Raw genomic sequence first — 19047 nt, 5'->3', positions numbered from 1 at the left:
AGATGAGCTTAATTAGCCTGTTATGAATAGATACTAATGCAAACAGATTTATTACTGGATATTTTTTTATTCATATTTCCCACATATGTTTGCTGGTTTAGTTTTGTTTAATGACTAGTTTTTAAGCAGCATGTGCCGTGATGCTCAGTGTGGTGGGAAGCCTGTGCTATACAGCTGGCTTATTTTGGCTGATAGTTAAATAGTGGCAATAAATATAAGCAAGCCTCGCTCTTAATCTGAAGTAAGAAATTCAGAGGTTTGATCTTTTTAATTACCTAAACTCCACACACGTCTCTTTCAAACATGTTTTCCATCTGTTTTTAACCTTGGAAATTACATTGTATGAAAACTACTATTTTCACACAACAACAGGTGATTCATGAAGGCTGATTTAAAACTAACTAAAAACATTTGTGCATCTGCTGCTTGTTTTTCTGGCATCATTTCAATCTGGTTCTACCAGAAATCTCATCCTGTGAAAACTGTCACCAAGTGCTAGCTCGGTGGGGGATATTTGATCTCTCTACTATCGATGGTCTTTACTGTGCAATGTAAACTGTATTGACAAATAAAACTGAATTAAATCAAAAAACATAATGAACAAGTGACTCAAGCATACCCTGTGGTGTTGAGAAAGCTGTCCCCTGTGATGCAGTCTCTAGATGTTGCTGAATGAATGAACCAGAAAGCTGGAGCACAGGTGCCATCGATCTGCCTCTCGAACCCATAGTCGCTGTTTCAGTAGGGAAAAAGACACTATTATCAAGATTACTGATCATTTATTTATATATATAAAAAAAATACCCAAACCCCACTCCAAAAAAATAAAAATAAAAAAATCAATAACTACATGCATCCTTCAAACAGAAATGTTCTGGGCTAGAGAAAAGTCCCCACAGCAAAGCAGCTCAGAGTATTTGACGTTTGATGTTTTTGGGGGGGTTGCATCAAATTTCTGAGGCAGCAAAAGCATTGTTTGTGTTAACACAAACACACAATTATAATACCTCTGCAAAGTTAGACTGATCTGTCAGAAATCTTTCATCATGATCAGGGAAACACTCTCTCAGGAGCCAGAAGTCATCTAGTAATAAAGTGGTGTTAAGCTTGTGTTATATTAGTTTGTGCTGCTCAATCAGCACCGGTTAGATGAGAAAGATAAAAGAAAGGATGAGACAGTCTGAAGTGATAAACAAGTATCGAAGCAATACTTGTTAGACGTACAGAAGTAGCTAATAATAGAGTCTAGAGTGAACCATTACTGTTATCCATTATGAAAATCTATTCAAGGGCACTTGAATCATGCAGCAATGAACCTGCTTTCATGTGATTGCGAAGGCTGGGCACCCACATTTTTCTTTATCTTGTGATCATGTGGTCACGAACTGGTGTTTAAACATTTTATAATTGAGATTTTTCCTACTTTTGCAATACATAATACCATAAATATAAGTTTGGGTAATACCGTGTGGTAAAAGTGACTTGTTGAGGAATACTGATAATATAAATGAACTGCACAATATACTAAGAAGCAGAAAAACATCTGTGTTTGTGAAACTTTTTTTTTATTATTACCAAGTTATGTCCTAAATTTACAAAAAAACATGACTGAAATAGGAATAACAAGTAGTGAATTATAAAATAGATCTTTTCAAATACTGTTCTTGTTGTGCCTTAGGTTTACTTCACAGACTCTGCCTCTGGAGATTGATAAAGTGTTGTGCATTGGATTTAATGAAGTGAAAAGAGTGTAGCTGCAGAGAAGGGAACTCACCACTCAAAATCCGCCTCTGTGCATAGGCAGGAATCTGACATCTGGGAAATATACTGATCTCTGGCCTTGACACATCGAACGTTTGCTTTCAGTTTTTGGAAGATTCTCTTCATTCCCATGATGCACACTTCACCCTGTGATTAATAATGCATCATAAACATTTCAGAAATTCTTTTTTTTGTTTCTTTTTTACCATCTTGCTTTTATTGTGCAGCTAAATCAAAGTGATTCTCTTGGCTTTAATCAATGGATGAATCTTCGCGTTATCATCAGTCAAATAGCAGAAAGACCGCCTTACCTCATTATGCAACTGCCACGTCAGATAGTCGTCAGATGTGCACCGCTGTTGGAAAATGGACCGGAAGTCGATCTTGACAAGTTGCCACTCAGATCGATGGCTGAAGTGACCGAATATTCTACACATAAAAGTCAGAAAAGCAAGAAAATTAATCAAATCTGGGGTAGATTTGAGAAGAAATATGTGAAAAACCTGTAACGCCACAGATAATAATAATTACTCATCTGGGTAAAATCTAATTAGCAAGGGCGGTAATTAACTAAAATGAAACACATTGAGTCTTCATGGTTCCTTCAAATCTTACGTCATTATAAGGGTGTCCTCTCCAGGCTCCCCCAGCACCCCATCAACATAGAGCGGAGAGGAGGTGAAGCTATATTTGTCCCAGTTTCTGCCCTCATCAAAACTCAGCCTGAGGGAGAGAACAATGGTTGGATCACAGACAGACCAGCCACAAATAGAGCTGAATTCTGTATGAAAAGCATCAGCGGGGAAGCAATGCCCCCCCCCCCCCCCCCCCCCAAACTCCCTTGTTTTGAAGATTGAATACAGTCTCTAAAAAGATGTGGTGCGTCCTTGGAGAGCCTTACCAAATGTGTCTAATTGGCAGAGGTGTGTGTCGGATGGCCACCAGAGATCCTCCTTGATTCAGGAAAAACACACTGTACTCTTCCTGAAAAACCTGCAGACATAATCAGCTCCACTTCATAACTCCAGAGAAAAATTCAAGTCTGCACAAAGTACAAGAACATGCATGTTCACACCTATACCACGAACAAGCAGGAACACACAAGAGTCTCAACTGTGTGAACAAAGGAAAGCGTCAAGTGAGTGTTGCTCTTATTGTTGATTTTCTTTTTCAGACTTAAGCCAATGGCAAAAAGTCTAAATGCTCCTTTTGTTTTATTTGTTTTACAGATCAGATATGCACAAGGCTGGCTGTCAAACTTCATGCCTTTGTTTTTTGTTTTTTTTGTTGGGGTTTTTTTTTTGAAAATGTGACTGCAGCAACAGCAGCTGAAAACTGAGGAATAAAAGTTGGCAATGAAAGCTCAGATTCCCTGTTTTGTTCTCTTCTTCTTTGTTCAGATAATAGCTCGCTAAAATCATATGTTTTAAAACTTTTGTTCCGTATTACACTCAGTGAATAGTCATGGGGAAGACAGCTTTTATCACTGGTTTCTTGAATGGATAAAAAGACTCAAAAGGAAAACCTGATTATACTCAACAGAGTAATACATTCAGAAAGCACTGCCTATCGAGATGAAGGTATTGTACAGGTACTAATATCACAAAATGTACCCATAGCCCTAATCTAACAGTTAATGTAATGTACCTCTCTCCAGGTGTTCCCAGCATCAGATGTGATGAAGATGCTGACATTAGCGTTGGTCAGCTCAGGTCCTAACACGCCTGAATACAAAAGATTTTTAATCTCAATTATTTTAAGCATGTCACGTTTTCAGACCCGATCGTTAATTCAGAAACAACACAAAAGTGCTTTTGTTAGTCGTTCCACTAAAGAACATGCAACAGATGTGCAGGACAAACAGATTTCCTTTTATATTCTAAATCGTTGTCAGCTAAGAAAGACAGAACTGGAATCGCATCTAAAAAAAAACAGATGTGACTGTGTGCTGAAGGATGTGATCAAAGACCAGCATTAAGGCAGAGCGTAAACAACAGTATGGATGTGCAAAATAATCAAATATCGTCTCACCTGATGCTATTATGATTCCTGGAGCTGAGTCTTTGCTGACAATGTTTCCCGAGGTGTAAGGATTCTCTGATACGTGGAGGTGCAGGTGCAACGAACAGTATGGCTGCGAAACATGAAGGACATTAGTTTCCCAAATCAAAATGAAACATTAATATAGATCAGATCTATGCGCAGGAGATGACATGAAGATTTGATTGTTATATACATGAGTAACTCAAAGCCCATATTTGCGCTTTTGTCTGTTGTAAAAAGACACAACAAGCTTAAAAAATAATTGACATTAGCATTTACATTAGCATTACATTGCATTTTAGTTGCAGCTGTAGCCCAGTGGAATCAAAGCTCATGAAGCAATATGAGTCCCAACTTATGCTATTTCACATAGTGAGTAATACTTAGTAAATATGGACTTATTACAGTTCCCAGAATTAGTGGAAAATGGCTAGAGATACAGATGCAGCAGTAGAGATAAATCTCTTACGAGTGTACGCTTGGTAGATTAAAAGGCAGTTTGGACGACAGAAAGTGTTTGTGGGACCTTTTTGGATTAAGTGCCTCTTTAGATTTAATTTATGGGCCTAGAATCTCTCTAAATTAAAAAAAGTTTTAATTTTCCTTTAATTTCTCGTTGACTAAGTCTGCCACTTATGCTTGTGCTCCTTATCTTTTATGATTTGTCTTTGCCTACCCTGGTGGAATAAGAAATAATGTGAAGCTTTGTACTGATTTATTTTTTTAAAAGAAAAGAAAGAAAAATAAAGCAAAAATCCAATAATGTGCTGCATTATTAGCACACAAAAACAAAAAGCTATCCAAAAATCTATGATACAAATAAATACATTAAAGTCTGGTTTTCAAAGCATGCTGGGATGCTATGTAAAATGTGAATAAAAATAAAATCCAGTGATTTTTAAATCATTTAATCACCACATGTTTAAAGCTAGAACTTGATGATTAAATCATCTTCATAATATTATAATAACATGTGACTGACATGGAAAACCAGGAAAATGTCAGGAAACACCAAAGGTTAGGCAGCAAGTAAAATGTCTATGTTGCACATTCAATACTACAGAAATAATACTAAAACTTGAATTTACAAAATTTACTCATGTCGTAGTTCCATCATCCAGTGTTTTACACCCTATTCGTTGCCACTGCTGCTAACATCTTGTTGCATGAATAATATAAGCCTCTACAGGACACAGACACACTCTAAAATTCAACATCTCAGTGCAAAACTGGAGTTTTTAAAGGGGATTAATGTAAAGAGTGGCCTGAAAGTGCATCACAATTTTTCGTTCGTGATTTACGATGATCAAGTGCTCATGCCTGCAGTCATTCCCCAGTCCCGTATAGATTTGTGCAAATGTTGCACCCCTACTGCGTACGCAGTGCTGTAGCAATACTGTCTTGATAGAGTGCGTACATACATGTTTGACTTCATCTAAGTTCTGTGCCAGGAACTGAGCAACACATAAGACGAAAACATGAACCTAGTACTCAGAGCAGTCTGGAGCCTGAGCTTTGGCTCATAGGGATTACATTTACATGTTTGAATATGACTAAAAATAAGGAAAGGTATCGTATGTTCTCTTTACATATTACAGTAGTAATATGTATTGAATATAAATGAATACTGGAAGGTAAACCAAATCATAACAGGTCTCTTCACTTACTGCCACATTCAGAACTGCGTTGCTATGGCACATAGTTATCAGCAGACTTTGACCATGGTCTAGCATGATTCACTGCGGTATTTTTGCAAGCAGATAATGGAAATCCAAATAACCAAATGTATCTCTTGTCAGTGGCCCACTTACTTGTTCACAATAGACCTTGTTTCCTTGGAGATCGGTTGCTGGAGCCTGAAGAAGACGCCAGTCTCTCCCCTTGTTGTATGTGATATAAGTTTTCACTTGGTTCTCGACAACTTTATTTGACAGGAACACCCCTTTAATCCCGGCAACCTGAGAACATGAGAGAAGGAGAGCAGTGGGGAGAAAAATAACAAAAAAGGGAGGAAAAAAATAACCGTAAATTATTCAAACTTAAGTAAAGCTGAAGACCTAGTTTGGAAAGGAAGAGATGTCTGAAAGTGATAGTTTTTCCTGACATGGAGCACTATTTTGGACCATCTGTAGGACTCTGCAAAATCAAAACAACATATGGCACAGCCCTGAGATATGTCTTCTTCTTTGTATTTATGTGCAGAGAGATGCAGACTCTCACCTGCAGCTATCACTTGAGCTCACATTTCTCTTTCATTTCCACAAATCTTTGTCAAAGTATGAATGACCATTTCATATCTTCTACTGGTCACTGCAGCTAAGTGTTTCTGGGCAGAGAGCAGCATAACTACTGCTGATGGCTATCTTAGCTTTCAACAACGTGATGCTTTTACTGCTGGCTAAGGATGAGGATAATCTAGGCTGATGCATACATGTGCAGCTGCTGCAACCTCATAGTAGATCTGTCAGCACAGATATAATATGTTAGGGGCACTAGTTAAAGCCAGTATTCTGCACTGTGCCAATGCACCATCACTGACCGTGTTTTCGAAATGCGTATATCGATGATACCTTATCTAATGACTGAACCTGTTAAATGTTTTCTTGTGCAACTGTAATGTTGCATGAAAAAGATGATAAAGCAGCCATAAAGTAGATATGAGAGAAGCACCCAGATGCTGCAGAATGAATGCAGTGTAACATCTGCTTCATTATAGGAGGGGCATCTAAAACATCTCAGTGCACTTAAGGAAAACACAGCAGAAAATCCACAAGAACTCTTATGAAAGTTTTTGTCCATCTGTTGGTGCTTTAGTTGTCAGAGTCTGTTATGTTGCTCAAGAAAGATCCCAAACCAGGGATTTAACTTTTGTATGGTACTCTTAGAGACACATAGTGTCTCCGTTAGCTCTCCCCATGTTGCCTTCAGAGTCCTCTTATAGTCAACAGTTTCAGTATATGGGTAAAAAAAAAACTTTTAAAGTGTTTTTCTGATTATTCATCTAAAAAAAATTCATTCCTAAGCAGCATCAATTTAATGTTATTTAATGTAAAAAAATTTTTTTATCAATTTTTAAGGAAACAAATACAATCCCAAATTAGAAAACAAACTAAAGAAATCTAACTCGGTAAAAGTCTGACATTTTTACTTGATGAATGTGATGAAAGTTTGTGACTTTTTGATTTTCTGTCAAGCAAACCCTCTGTTGGGGCAAGAAACCACATTTGGTAACTTAAATAGACGTCAAAACTGGCTTCACTGTGAGGTTGTGGAACCACATAAACGTCTCCCAGTCAGTCAGCAAACATCAGGCTAATGTATGTGACACATAGTGACAAAAATGGATTTGAATGCAATGCTCATTAATGCAGCCAATCAGCAGTGGCTGGGAGTATTTCAGACTTTAGTCTTCTACATTATGTATTTCAATAGTTGTTCTAAATGTTGAGATAGGTGCTGTCTCTAGAAATTAGTTAAATTTATGGCTAAAAATGGTGGCACTATATTTGATCATATTTCCATAAGTCCACTTTGAGACATACACCAGATGCATCTAGAGAGCCATATTTGTGTTATTTAAAAAAAAAACTCTTATAAATATAGGATAGTAGTAGTGAATAATACACTGAATGTTGCCACAAGTTCCTATAACATCATACAGTGATCCAGTGAGACATTTATCCCACTTTTAGTCATTTTCAAGCAGTGAAATGTGTGATTTTGGTTTTTTGATACCCTTATAGTATTTTTATTATACTTCAGTTACATATATTAGTGTTATTATATTTTATTACTGCTAAAATTGATTTAGTAATTCAATGTTTATGATTTATTTAGTTTTCCTCGATTTTCACATAGAAGAAAAAATAAATAGCATGGTTTCACCATGCTATTTATTTTTTTGTTTGTAGTAGAGATATACTTCACTGCTACTGTTTTTCTTCAAAGTGGGCTCAGTATTGACTCAAAAAATACAGTTTTTTCACTTGAAGTATTCTGTTCGGGCACAACCTGTATTTGTGTGTATACGCATGCTCAGTTCAGTGAATGAACTCAAATGAACTTAGACCTTTGAAGAAAAGTATATATTTTTAGCCACATTTTCTTACTGGCGAATGTTGCCACCTTACAGCAGCCTGTGCCTGTGACTGGACAGGACTCCAGTCAAGAAAAATGTTCAGAAAATAAACTGAGGAACCATATAGGGTACCTTCATTTACCTTAATTTGGAACATAAAATTAAAACCATATGCTCCAATAAAATTCTGGGGTTAACATATGAAAGTATCTCAATTAGTGCTCCATAAAGCATAAAGTAGTAATGCATTAATGTCAACACAGACAGACAGAAATTAATAAAAATATGAAATATATAAAAAGGAGAAACTACAAAAAAAGACACTGCCCTAATATTACAAAACCATGTAGTCAGATAAAAGCACCACCCCTGCAGCACATTCACTGCCTACCTCATACAGGTCTATCATTATATTTCCCTCGGGACCTCCACTGCTCACAACGTCCTCCAGCATCAGGGTGAGGAATAGCCCTCTGGACTCAGACATGTACAGGTTGTAGGAATCATTCTGGTGCCAGTCCTGAATCGCTGCCACCACCTGGTTATCGTCTGTGCTGATTATCTGCAAGTCCTAAATAAGCAGAATTCATGAGTGGATGCCTCTGTGTGGATTACTTAACTACTCATTTGCCAATATGTTTCTTAGGAAATGGCTTAAAGAACAAGTAAGTGTAAATCTGCTTAGCGATGTGCACAAAGCTGCGAGCTAACAATTTGTCACTTCTTGACATCACTCAGTCTGGGTCTGTAGCAATTAGACCTAAGGCATTTCATGCTGTGCACTAAAAATGAAGCCAAGCTCCTTTTAATTTCACTGAATCTCTTATCCAGCATGGTGCACAAGATGTGCCCTTCCCAGAAAAAATGGTCACAGAATACAAGGCAGGATGGATAGATTTATTGAAACAACACTGCTGGAACTAAATCTCTCCTGTTGTTCTAACACAGTCTCTCAAACTGCTAAGCCACCCTGCTGTGCTTGCAGTAAATGGAAGTCAGTGCATTTTTGTGCAGATGCTAAATTGACATTTTCTGCTTCAGAACATTTTGGGGAGCCCTCGGGAACTCCAGATTTGCTTTCTTTAAATAAATGTAATTTAGGCGAAGTAGATATAGATGAGAAAACTGAAAATCAGTGAAATGGTATTAAATAAACAGAGACATAATTATGCAATCCTATATCATTTTTCAGGAGATTAAAGCACAGAAAACAATTTAATGGATTCGTCAGTAAATAATACTGGAAGCAAACTTGATGAAAGTATTTGGAAATAATCAACCCACTAAAACTTATAATCATAGAACAAAATATCCCAGAGGAATAAATGTTTTATAGTTAAATTAATGTTACTTGTTCTTCTCAATCAAACACTGCATCCTTTCCAGTTACCTTACCTTTGGCAGAGTGTACTTGGGAAGCTTCATCGGGTAGAAAGCATTTCTTTTATAGGACACATAATGGACAGACTGGCCACCTACTGGCACCTACAAACGCAGAATAGAGTGCATCTATCCATGGTAAACATCCATAAACATAAATGAAGACACTAACTGCCCGAAGCTCGGGTCAAATAATTTATACTGCCATCAAAACTCTGGGTTTGCTGCTAATTAGGCTGTTGTGCATCATGCCAGAGTGGCATTGTAGTAATACACAACGCTGCAATTTAATTTTTACCCCATCCCTTCACAGGATAATGGCCCCTTTTAGTTAATGAAAAACATGACTGTACATTAAGACGAGAGTGAACACATTGGTTTTACAGCATTTAATTGTCTTTTAATGAAACCAGACCTCACAATAAAAACCCACCTGGATAAAAACGTATTCATCCTGAACCACAAGGGAATTAGGGATGATAAACCCAGGAAAAGGTTTGCTCTTGTTTCCATCAGAGCAATTCTGAAGTTTACAAGTTATGTACTGCGATCCTGTGGGTAAGCAAGAAATTAGTGCTAAAAAGACAACATAATACAGGAACAAACAACCTTCTGTAGCCCACTGTCAAAGCTTAGCAGTGCCTATGCTCATAGTATTAAGTGAAGCATAGAGGCAAAAATTTGGAAGCCAATATTCTTACTAATAGATAAAATAGAGAGAGCTGTCCCAGTTTGTTAACATCAGCCAAATGAAGTACTCTCTACAGAGATAGGGCATTAACACACAAGGCCCTTATGGAAGTGCCCCCCTCTCTACATTGTGGCCAAGAAAGTCGAGTCGAGTGCGCCAAGTCACAGCCCAGCCCTTCAAAAATGAGTAAGCTCGACTGTATGAAGACTTCATGTAGCCAGATGGGAAGAAGAATTTCAGCACTGACTACTTTCTTTGTTTCTCACTATAATAATAATATAATTAAATGAAATTATTCATATATATTTATTATATTTAAAAAAAAAACATTGTTAAACTAAATTGTGATAAATCAATTTATTTTCTGTGTTGCCAAGGTAACATGTTGTTATGACTCACGCCCATCAGAGACGCTGATCTCCAGATGAATCATTCCTTGTTCTTTGTCCAAGCCCAGTCTGGACCTGTAACATCATGATAAACATTGCTATTTGTTTTATAATCAGTGTCTGTCCCATGACCCTTAAGAAAAGTGAATGTTTCACATTGTCTGAAAAATTCCTCATTTATTTCTTACTAGCAGATATAAGAGCTACAGGCTGCCTAAAAGCCCACTTTCGTCTGATGTATGGGTTTTGCTGAAGCCTCTGCATGAAAAAGGTGATATTAGCTCTGGGCTCACTGAGCCCCACCTCTTCTCTATAAGCCTACTGTGCTCTGACTAGCCAGCTTTCCGGTGCCTGTAGTGTGTTACCATCCATTGCTTGTGAGCACTGTCTCCTCCTGTTCCTGGTGAGGAGATTCCAAGAGCAAAATGTAAAAACAGAGATGAACACTTGTTCTTAACTACAAATGGCAATTTCTCCAATCTATTCTCACATGTTCAAATTCAGTCTGGTATATGAGACGATCTGCAGCAACAAGGACAGCAGCAGGGCATCTATGCTTCAAAACAGACTGGTTAAGCTAATTACCAGCTGACTGTATGATATAACACTGAAGTTTCAATCACAAGCAATATATGGAAAAGTCTGTATAAAAAAAAAATCTGTGATAAGCTTACGTCATCTCTATGAAGATGCAGAAAAAAATGTTCATGTCATGTTTGTAGCAATGGATTTTTTTGATTATTCATATTTGATTCTGGCTCTGACACGAATATTGAAAAGTTGAAAATAACAATGTACATTGTTTAGAAGGTTTACAACCTCCAGGCTATAAAAATTAATCCAACACAAAAGTGTTTAAAAAACTGCAGAGGCCACTTGAAGCGAGTCAGTCCCCACACACTGCTATAGCAAAATGGCCAACTTAGAAGCAATAAAAACCTTGTTTACAGCCTGGCACAGAAAATACATAATACACTGTTTTGTTTTGTTTTTGTCTTTAGAGGTAGTCTCCTCCATCATAACAAATATATACTGGGTCTTTATAACTCATCCTTCTGGATTCTGGACGTGGCTGCTTTGACTGACGTGTGCTGATGCAGCCTGCTGAACACTATATCTGCCTGCTTGGCCTCATCTGCACTAATTCAAGTCACAGACTCAAGCTCTCCACTGTCTGTTGCTAGTGTCTTCTGGAGCATTTTCATGAAATAACCTGACTGACATTATGGCTGTGGTACAGCTTGTGCAAGAAGGTTTAGAAATTTGCCCTTTAGTGTTAAAGAGTTAAATTCTGGTATTTTACTAGTGTGCTACCAAACAAATTAGCAGGTACACATGTCTGTCCAGTAAACCGGCAAAGTTTGTGGTGGTGGTTTGTTAAACTTTTGCTTTGTTCTCTAAATCTGGTCACTTCTGGATCCAAAAACTAACACGGCAGCAGCCAAAATGAGGCCTCAAACTACAGAGCACAGAAAACAATGACATGCTGGGTACATCTATCTTTTATACACACATATGTGTATTTGGAAACTCCACGCTGCCAAACAGATGTGATATTGCTCCAAAGCACCTGGAGCTGCCCAGGCTTCCAGTTGGCCAATCAGAAGACAACAGGCTGTCTGAGATGAAGGACTTAAAGAGTTCAGAAGTAATATCAGCTTTTATATAATTTATATTTTATCAGATTTTTTTGGTGTGATTCCTCCAAAGCTACTACAATACAGATTGACAATAAAATATAAAGCAGCAAGCATTACACTGCATGCCCCTTTAAGTTATGTATTAAACAGTTATTCCCAGTTATTCCCAGTAGTTCCAAAATCAAGAAGTTGTTACATTTAAATTGGAGTATTACTATTTTTTGTCACCACTAGTGCTGATAGTTGCTGCATATGTTCATGCAGCTCATGGTTTTTTTTCATAAACTGCATGAGAACAACTAATGCTAACTGAGAAATAACTTATTTACATATAAATATAACTGTACTGACTTGCATACATTTGCAAAGGATTAAAAGTTAGTTCAACTTAAAGAACAGGCAGAATTTTTATTTTTGTTTTTATTTTATCCCCTTAATAAATTATTTTGGGACTCCTGAAGCCCTAAATTAGGCTTTCATTATAGGTCCCCCAATTTTAACATTCAGTGTTTTGTATCAAGTAGCTTAGTAAAATAGTGAGACAAAAAGCATTGAATATATTTGAATAAAGTGGAGCCTTGTACATAATCAGGCTGTAACAGAAACAAAGAAAACTGAGAAAACTCCTTAGTAAGCGCACTGAGCTCACAGTAATTGGTGGGGTTTTTTAATGCTCTTAGAAGTGCAATATTTGTCTTAGATTAGTTGGTTGTCATTTTTAATTTCATTAGTGGTCATGAGAAATAAGAGAAGGAGCAGTGGCGATTTTTAGGGTTTCATTTTTCAGGAGCAACAACATAGCAACCATAACTACAGACGCTGACCTGATGGGTCGTTTGGCCTGTACCACTCGTTATCTGTAAAGTATACTTAGCTATTTTATTCACTTTCACTACAGATTCTTCACGGTAGCGGTTAAGTGAAGAGTGACTGGAGTGACCACTTCTTGTATTAATAGCAGCTGTTGTGACAGAAGATGGGTTTTCTTCTCATTTTCCATACTGTGTCTGAACTACAATATAAAAAGCTCCAATCCTGCTTCCCTCAGCACTCTGTAATTGCCTCACAGCTCCATCTCTTTTAATGGACTTTCTGTCAAATACTTCATCCAATTCTATCAGTGAACAGCAGCACTTGCTCTTAAATAACCCCTGCAATGTTACACTATGTTCCCCAATAACTAACGCCTTTTGGTAGCATTTTACAGCAAGGACGCAAGACCTTTCAGGAATTCATAGACCGCTTTGTGGTTGAGTAAACACATTTGATTAAAATATTTGATTAAAACCTTCAGAACTATAAGTAACATACCTGAATTAATAGTATCTAATGCAACAATTTAGGGATTTCAATGGCAAAGATTTGTGAATTATCAAATCATGTTAATGTCTTCATCATGGTGTAGGATGGGCTAGAAAAATGAAGTAATGGCACTGAGCAATTTTGGTTGAATTCCAAATGTTATAATTACATATCAAAGCTTTTATTCTTCGTATCTTTAGCCTGGCCTTTCGGATAAAGAGGCAGCCTTGTCCTTCTTTAACACAACAAAGCAAATGATAAATAGCAGCAGAAAATAAATCATATTCAACTTTTCATATCAGTATGCAAGAGGTCATGAATTCACAATAAGTGTTACCATATGCATTTGTAAATCATCTTAAACTGAGCAGTGTGGGATGTTTTTTTCTTGCATATTTGGGTTTACATATTTCCTTAAAGACAAAAGGATGTGCTTACACATTTGAGCACTGTAAATTAGATTTTTGATTAATCCTTTGGCATCACTCACTGTTCCAGATGATGGGGGGAAAAATCAAACATATCTTTAAAACTGGGATATGTTGCATTGACGCTTCTGTGTTAGTGAGGTGAATTCTTTATTTGGTTTTTGGTTTTTATTTTTTAAAACAAACAACTGTTATGTGTGATTTTCACACCAAACCTTTGGTGGTTTGTGAAGAAAGACCATCTGCTGATGTCTTGTACAAACCTAAATTATGAACACATTCTCTGCTGAAGAGCAGCTGCAGTCTCATGTAAGGAAGAATTTGAAAGTCAAACGTGTATTTATATACTAACCTACTGTGCAAAAATGTTCAGCTGCCCCTCATTTCTTTATATTTTGCTAGGGGATGTGGAACAGGTGCAGTAAACATACATGGAACAACAGTGTATGAGGTAAACTGCCTAAAAACACATTTCTAACAAGCTTGAAAGTCAATATTTGGTAGGATTACATTCATCACAGCCTGAACCCTCTTAGGCAAGCTATCTTGTAATGTCTTTGAATAGTTCTCTATGCTTATTGAAGGACATTTAAAGCTTTTCTTTGAATATTGGCTGTTTTTTGGCTGGATCTGGGTCAGATCTCATGACTGTCCGTGTTTCGCTGTGTGTTTGGGATCCTTTTAATGCTGAAAAATTAAGCTGTTGCCAGTCAGATGCTTTCTAGACCATAGATTCTGCATCCACATCTACAATGAGCCCATCCTGACTGCCCATAAGAATATGGTTTTTAATTTTTAATGATCAGAATAACTTATTTAAATAGACAAAAGACTAAATGTGAAATCTATAAATACACTGATAATTGTGTACATACAATGAAGATGAAGTAAATGAACTCATTTAAGGTAGCAAATAAATTTTCCATTCAATGTAGTAAAACACAGAACAACGAAGAAGATGGGAGTTAGAAATGAATGAATGAAGTTCATTAATTTACAGCAGTCAAGCAACGCTTGCTTTCTTTCTTTTATTATATTATTAATTTAGTTAAAATTTGAATGTCAGTATTTAAGCGAGTGGATACTCTATGATGGTCTTCACAATGGTGATAGATCAGGTATTGTTTACGTCGAGATATGGCAACTTTTCAGCTAATTTGGCAATCGGTGCAAACATACAATTTCATATTTGTAAAACTGCTTTATGTTTGACATGTTTCACAGATTTAGCTCAAGAAATGGGAACTAATGTGTTTGAGAGAGGATTTAGTAACAAAGTGCCTAAAGATACAATATAAAATTGTTTATTTGTCAAGTTGTTTCTTGAATGTAGGCTGGTTCATCCCTCCAGTTAGGAGCCTTTTTTGTATCCTTAGATGATTAATAGGTCAGTGTTACATACCATTTCTCTAAAAGTACTGGACTGAAAATGAGTGAAAAATAGCCATTGTCTATAGGAAAATTATGAAAGGCCTTGTATAGTACTGTGTGTAGTTTATTATTTAGGTTACATAGAAAGACAAGCTGCTGCATGACAAGCTCCTTCACCACTGCAAATTGTATTTTTAGTGTATTTTAAGTCCTTGTGGGCTGGGAGTTTGACGCAATAAATACCGAACTCACACACACACAGTCACTAAATCCTGTGGGCTTACTTCATGCAGCAGTTTTAGCTTATGAAGATTTTCCAACCTAACTGCAAACTGAAGTACCTTTAACCCAAAGATGTCCATCGTTCTGCATTTAATTTTATTGACTAGAAAAAAACAAATTAGAAAGTTAACTATTTCTCCTGAACAACCATAAGCAATGAGGCTTGAGGATAAAAATATCAGCATCATTAAACAAGGCACTAAAATGCCTTTTTCATGACTTTCCCTAAATTCTACTTAGTCATACTTCTTCTCTAAAGATTTGTATTTACCATAATATTGTCAACATGATTTAAGACTAACAAAAACCTGCAGATCACTCCACTGTACGTCATTTCAAACTCCCTGATTAATATGGCTTTATTTATTTATTTATGTAGAGAAGAGCTTGAAATGGAGTGTGAAGCCAGCTACTATAAAAACTGTCATAAATTTAACACATATCAGCGACCATAGTCCCTGTATTGGTTCCTAAGAGCAGCTCAAAAGCCCCAGGACACAACCTCAGTCCTGACTCTATGCATCAGGTACATGCAAAAAGAAAGAAAGAAAGGAAACCAAAAAAAGAAAACCTGATGGATAATGTTTGGGTAAGCCCTGATTTGTAACATACTGTGGTAATCCAACACCATGCCAAAAATATTTCATGAGGAGACTGCATTCAGTGGATCAAATATTTATAAGTGTGTGTAAACTAGACACAGCGCATTATGTAAAAAATAAAAAGAACGACAAGCAAATATAAAATATTTATAAATACAAGCTCTGCCTTCCTGGAAACCTTGCTTGGCATTTGCTATTTAAAGAAAAGGGCTTTACATTTAATTAATTTTTACCATTTCTGAAAGGACAAATGCAAACATGTTGTTTTTTCTATAACCCAAGGCACTTCCTACAAAGATCTTTATTAAAAAAAAATGCTTTACATGGCACTTTTGAAAACAAAGCCACAAAGTGCTTTACAAGACAAAATAAAAATGGCAGGCCCGAGTTAAAACTTTAAAAAATGGCACACTTGAGACTCTAGATGTTAGGTTTAAATCTGACTTGATAACATTAATGTTTTGTCTTCTTTGTCATTACTGAAAACAAGCTGCAGACTGATCATTCCCCTCTGTACTACTGTTGTGAGCCGTGTGCTAAAAATGCACACAACTCAATTTACATATTTTGTGTGAAAATAATGCAGCCTGTTTCTACCAGAATGACAAATGACTGGATGTTGATCTCACCAGTAGAATCTGTTGGGGACGACGTTGTCATGCACAAGCTGCCATCTCCTTCCAAACTCAACGGAGACATAGAGCTGAAAAATGGGAATGCATTAATCAAATGTCTACGGCATGAGGTACAGTATAAAGATGATTTTTTTCTGAATCTCCAAAAGGATTAATTCAAGATTTATTTCCAACTTTATTTCCAAGCAGCTGCCAAATCTTTAAATTTTGTGGCATTATGATTTTTAGTTGTTTTTTTTAAAATACAGTACTACTAAGTGCATGCTATATGCGGAGATCCACCAGTTCATGTAAAAATGCAATAACCCTTAGAAGCCAGATTTTTAAAATAAAACAGGGAATGGTGTATATCTACTGTGGCTTAAATAAGAGGAAAGTGATATACAAAGTGGTCTCTGAGTTAAAAACCACAGCGTCTTGTTCTTAAAGTAACACAGCAGGATTCCTACCTGGCATCTTAAAATCCGTCTTGTAGCTGTCATTGTAATTTTTCTCCATAAAGCCATTTTACTTCTGTTCAAGCAGTCCGAAAGCCTGTCATCTCTCCTTAATGACTGAGCAGCGTGCATCTTAAGCTCTCAGCCTTACAAGGATCGGCAATATCATTTTTGAGTTATCTAAGTACTTACAACTTTTAAAAGACATGACAGGCAATCAATAAATGTAAAATGAAACCCAGCTATAGCCGCGATAAAAGGAACAAGGAAAACCACTGAAATGTAGCTTTACAAAGACATACAGAATGACCTAAAGGCAAACTTCTCTGGAGCATCTTTATTTTGACCCATCTGTGGCTCTCAACTCAGCTTTCATCTTCCTCCCTGCATCATTTATCTCACTTCTCAGACCTTGACTGTTTTTCTCTCTGAAAATCAAGTCTTCCAATAGCAGGCTGGGGAGTCCGAGTTTGATGCCTCTGGTTTTGAGTAAAGCAGACAGCAGGGTTCTCACACAGAGTAATGGAGGGTGTGTGTTTATGCTCGCTATTGTGTGTGAGTGAGTTTGTGCATTGTTTGGGCGTGTCTAACTTGTTAACTTTCCCCTGTGCTTTCTGAGGACACATCCATTCAGAGCTGTCTGCAGCTGCACCTTATGACTTGTTAAGGGTTGCAGAAGTTGCAGATATCTGTGCTTGTGAAGACCATGTTATGAGAGTTAATGTTGGCATTAAAATGAATGCATCTGGCCTTGAAGGCAACCTATGTTCTGTATCATTTTATAGAGAGATTACTTGCAATGTGACCCCATGGTGACTTCAGTCTGGCAGAACATTCAAGTAAAACTAACAAAAGAGTAAAAAGCAGCAAGTAATCCGTATACAACAGCCCACATTCTCATATGGAGATGTTTTTCTGTCACATTTTCAGGTTTTATTGCAACTATTTCATGCCATCTGACAGCTACACTCTACCTTTTGGTCATGGCTGTAAGCCAGAATCCAGTCTTCCTGCTCGGGGTGAAAAAGCAAGCTGAGGATATCAAAGGCTAAGCTGTATTTTTGATAGGACGCCCCCTCGTCAAGGCTAATGAGCAAGCTGCTCTCCACTTCTGGGTCGGTCAGTAACATGATCTAAGACAAGACAAGACAAGAGACAGGGGAATCAGCAGCCCACCATGACAGCATCCATTCCACAGGGCTTAAAGAGTGCTTGTGCAACAGACGCAAGGCACAGACTCCTGCATGGCTGCGTAGGGTAAAAATCATAATAACCCTGCTGACAGACTTATGAATCCACGTACACGACATGCACGTTCACACTTACCTTCATCTTGTTGTTTGGACTGACATACAAGTAGCTCAGTATGGTTTTTGTCCCGACTTTCTCATTGAGCTTTTCATACGTGGTCCCATAATCGGTTGACCTAAAATTCAATTATAGGACAAAGTAAATGGGTTTTGCTGGAGAGAGGAGAAGAACAGCGCAACACCTACTAGTTAAGATGCTGATGGTATCATTAAGCATTTCAGGGAAGCAGAAAATTACCACAGCAGAAGTCGTGAAGCAATTTGCTAAATGAATGGAGATTTTTTTAATTATTAAAATAAACAACAATAAATCCAGTGTTGCATGTGTGGCTGGGGCATGATATTATTATTCCTTTTTAATTAGTAGTGGTATTATAAGTGTTATTATTGTTGTTATTATTGATGCTTACATTTAATTACCACTCTGTCGTGTTTTAGAAATCAAATAAAGGACATATTTGCCTAAAAGCTTAATAATGGGGTTTTGAAGTCTTTGTTTTTTCATCTCAAAACAAAGGCACTATTTCAGATTTCATTTTGAATGCCTATTATTTTCACCAAAATAGATATCGGTTTTAGGTGGTTGGTGACATTTCAGTAAAAACAGGCATTGCACTGCATAATACAAAAAAAACACCTGTGGATTTAGGGTGTCTTAGAGGATAAACACCAGTATTTGATATCCTGGCAAGAGAATG

General features: G+C 37.0%; 1 protein-coding gene across 1 annotated transcript in view; it reads right to left on the bottom strand.

The window, feature by feature from the left end:
- LOC134639976 (VPS10 domain-containing receptor SorCS1-like) overlaps window positions 1-19047 on the bottom strand; it is a 48934-nt gene that overhangs the window by 13096 nt on the left and 16791 nt on the right. Inside the window, exons 3-17 of the mRNA XM_063491517.1 lie at window positions 18366-18465; window positions 18014-18172; window positions 16597-16670; window positions 10353-10417; window positions 9696-9814; window positions 9278-9367; window positions 8274-8453; window positions 5616-5762; window positions 3793-3895; window positions 3409-3485; window positions 2663-2754; window positions 2377-2484; window positions 2073-2190; window positions 1775-1908; window positions 620-733 (exon numbers count right to left, since the gene is read on the bottom strand). Coding sequence (XP_063347587.1) covers window positions 620-733; window positions 1775-1908; window positions 2073-2190; window positions 2377-2484; window positions 2663-2754; window positions 3409-3485; window positions 3793-3895; window positions 5616-5762; window positions 8274-8453; window positions 9278-9367; window positions 9696-9814; window positions 10353-10417; window positions 16597-16670; window positions 18014-18172; window positions 18366-18465 — 1680 coding nt within the window. The remainder of the gene's footprint in view (window positions 1-619; window positions 734-1774; window positions 1909-2072; window positions 2191-2376; window positions 2485-2662; window positions 2755-3408; window positions 3486-3792; window positions 3896-5615; window positions 5763-8273; window positions 8454-9277; window positions 9368-9695; window positions 9815-10352; window positions 10418-16596; window positions 16671-18013; window positions 18173-18365; window positions 18466-19047) is intronic.

Source organism: Pelmatolapia mariae, linkage group LG13 (genome assembly GCF_036321145.2).
Source record: "Pelmatolapia mariae isolate MD_Pm_ZW linkage group LG13, Pm_UMD_F_2, whole genome shotgun sequence".
Classification (NCBI taxonomy): Eukaryota; Metazoa; Chordata; class Actinopteri; order Cichliformes; family Cichlidae; genus Pelmatolapia; species Pelmatolapia mariae.
The sequence above is the reverse complement of the archived record's forward strand: the minus strand, read 5'-3'. Positions and strand labels throughout refer to the sequence as shown.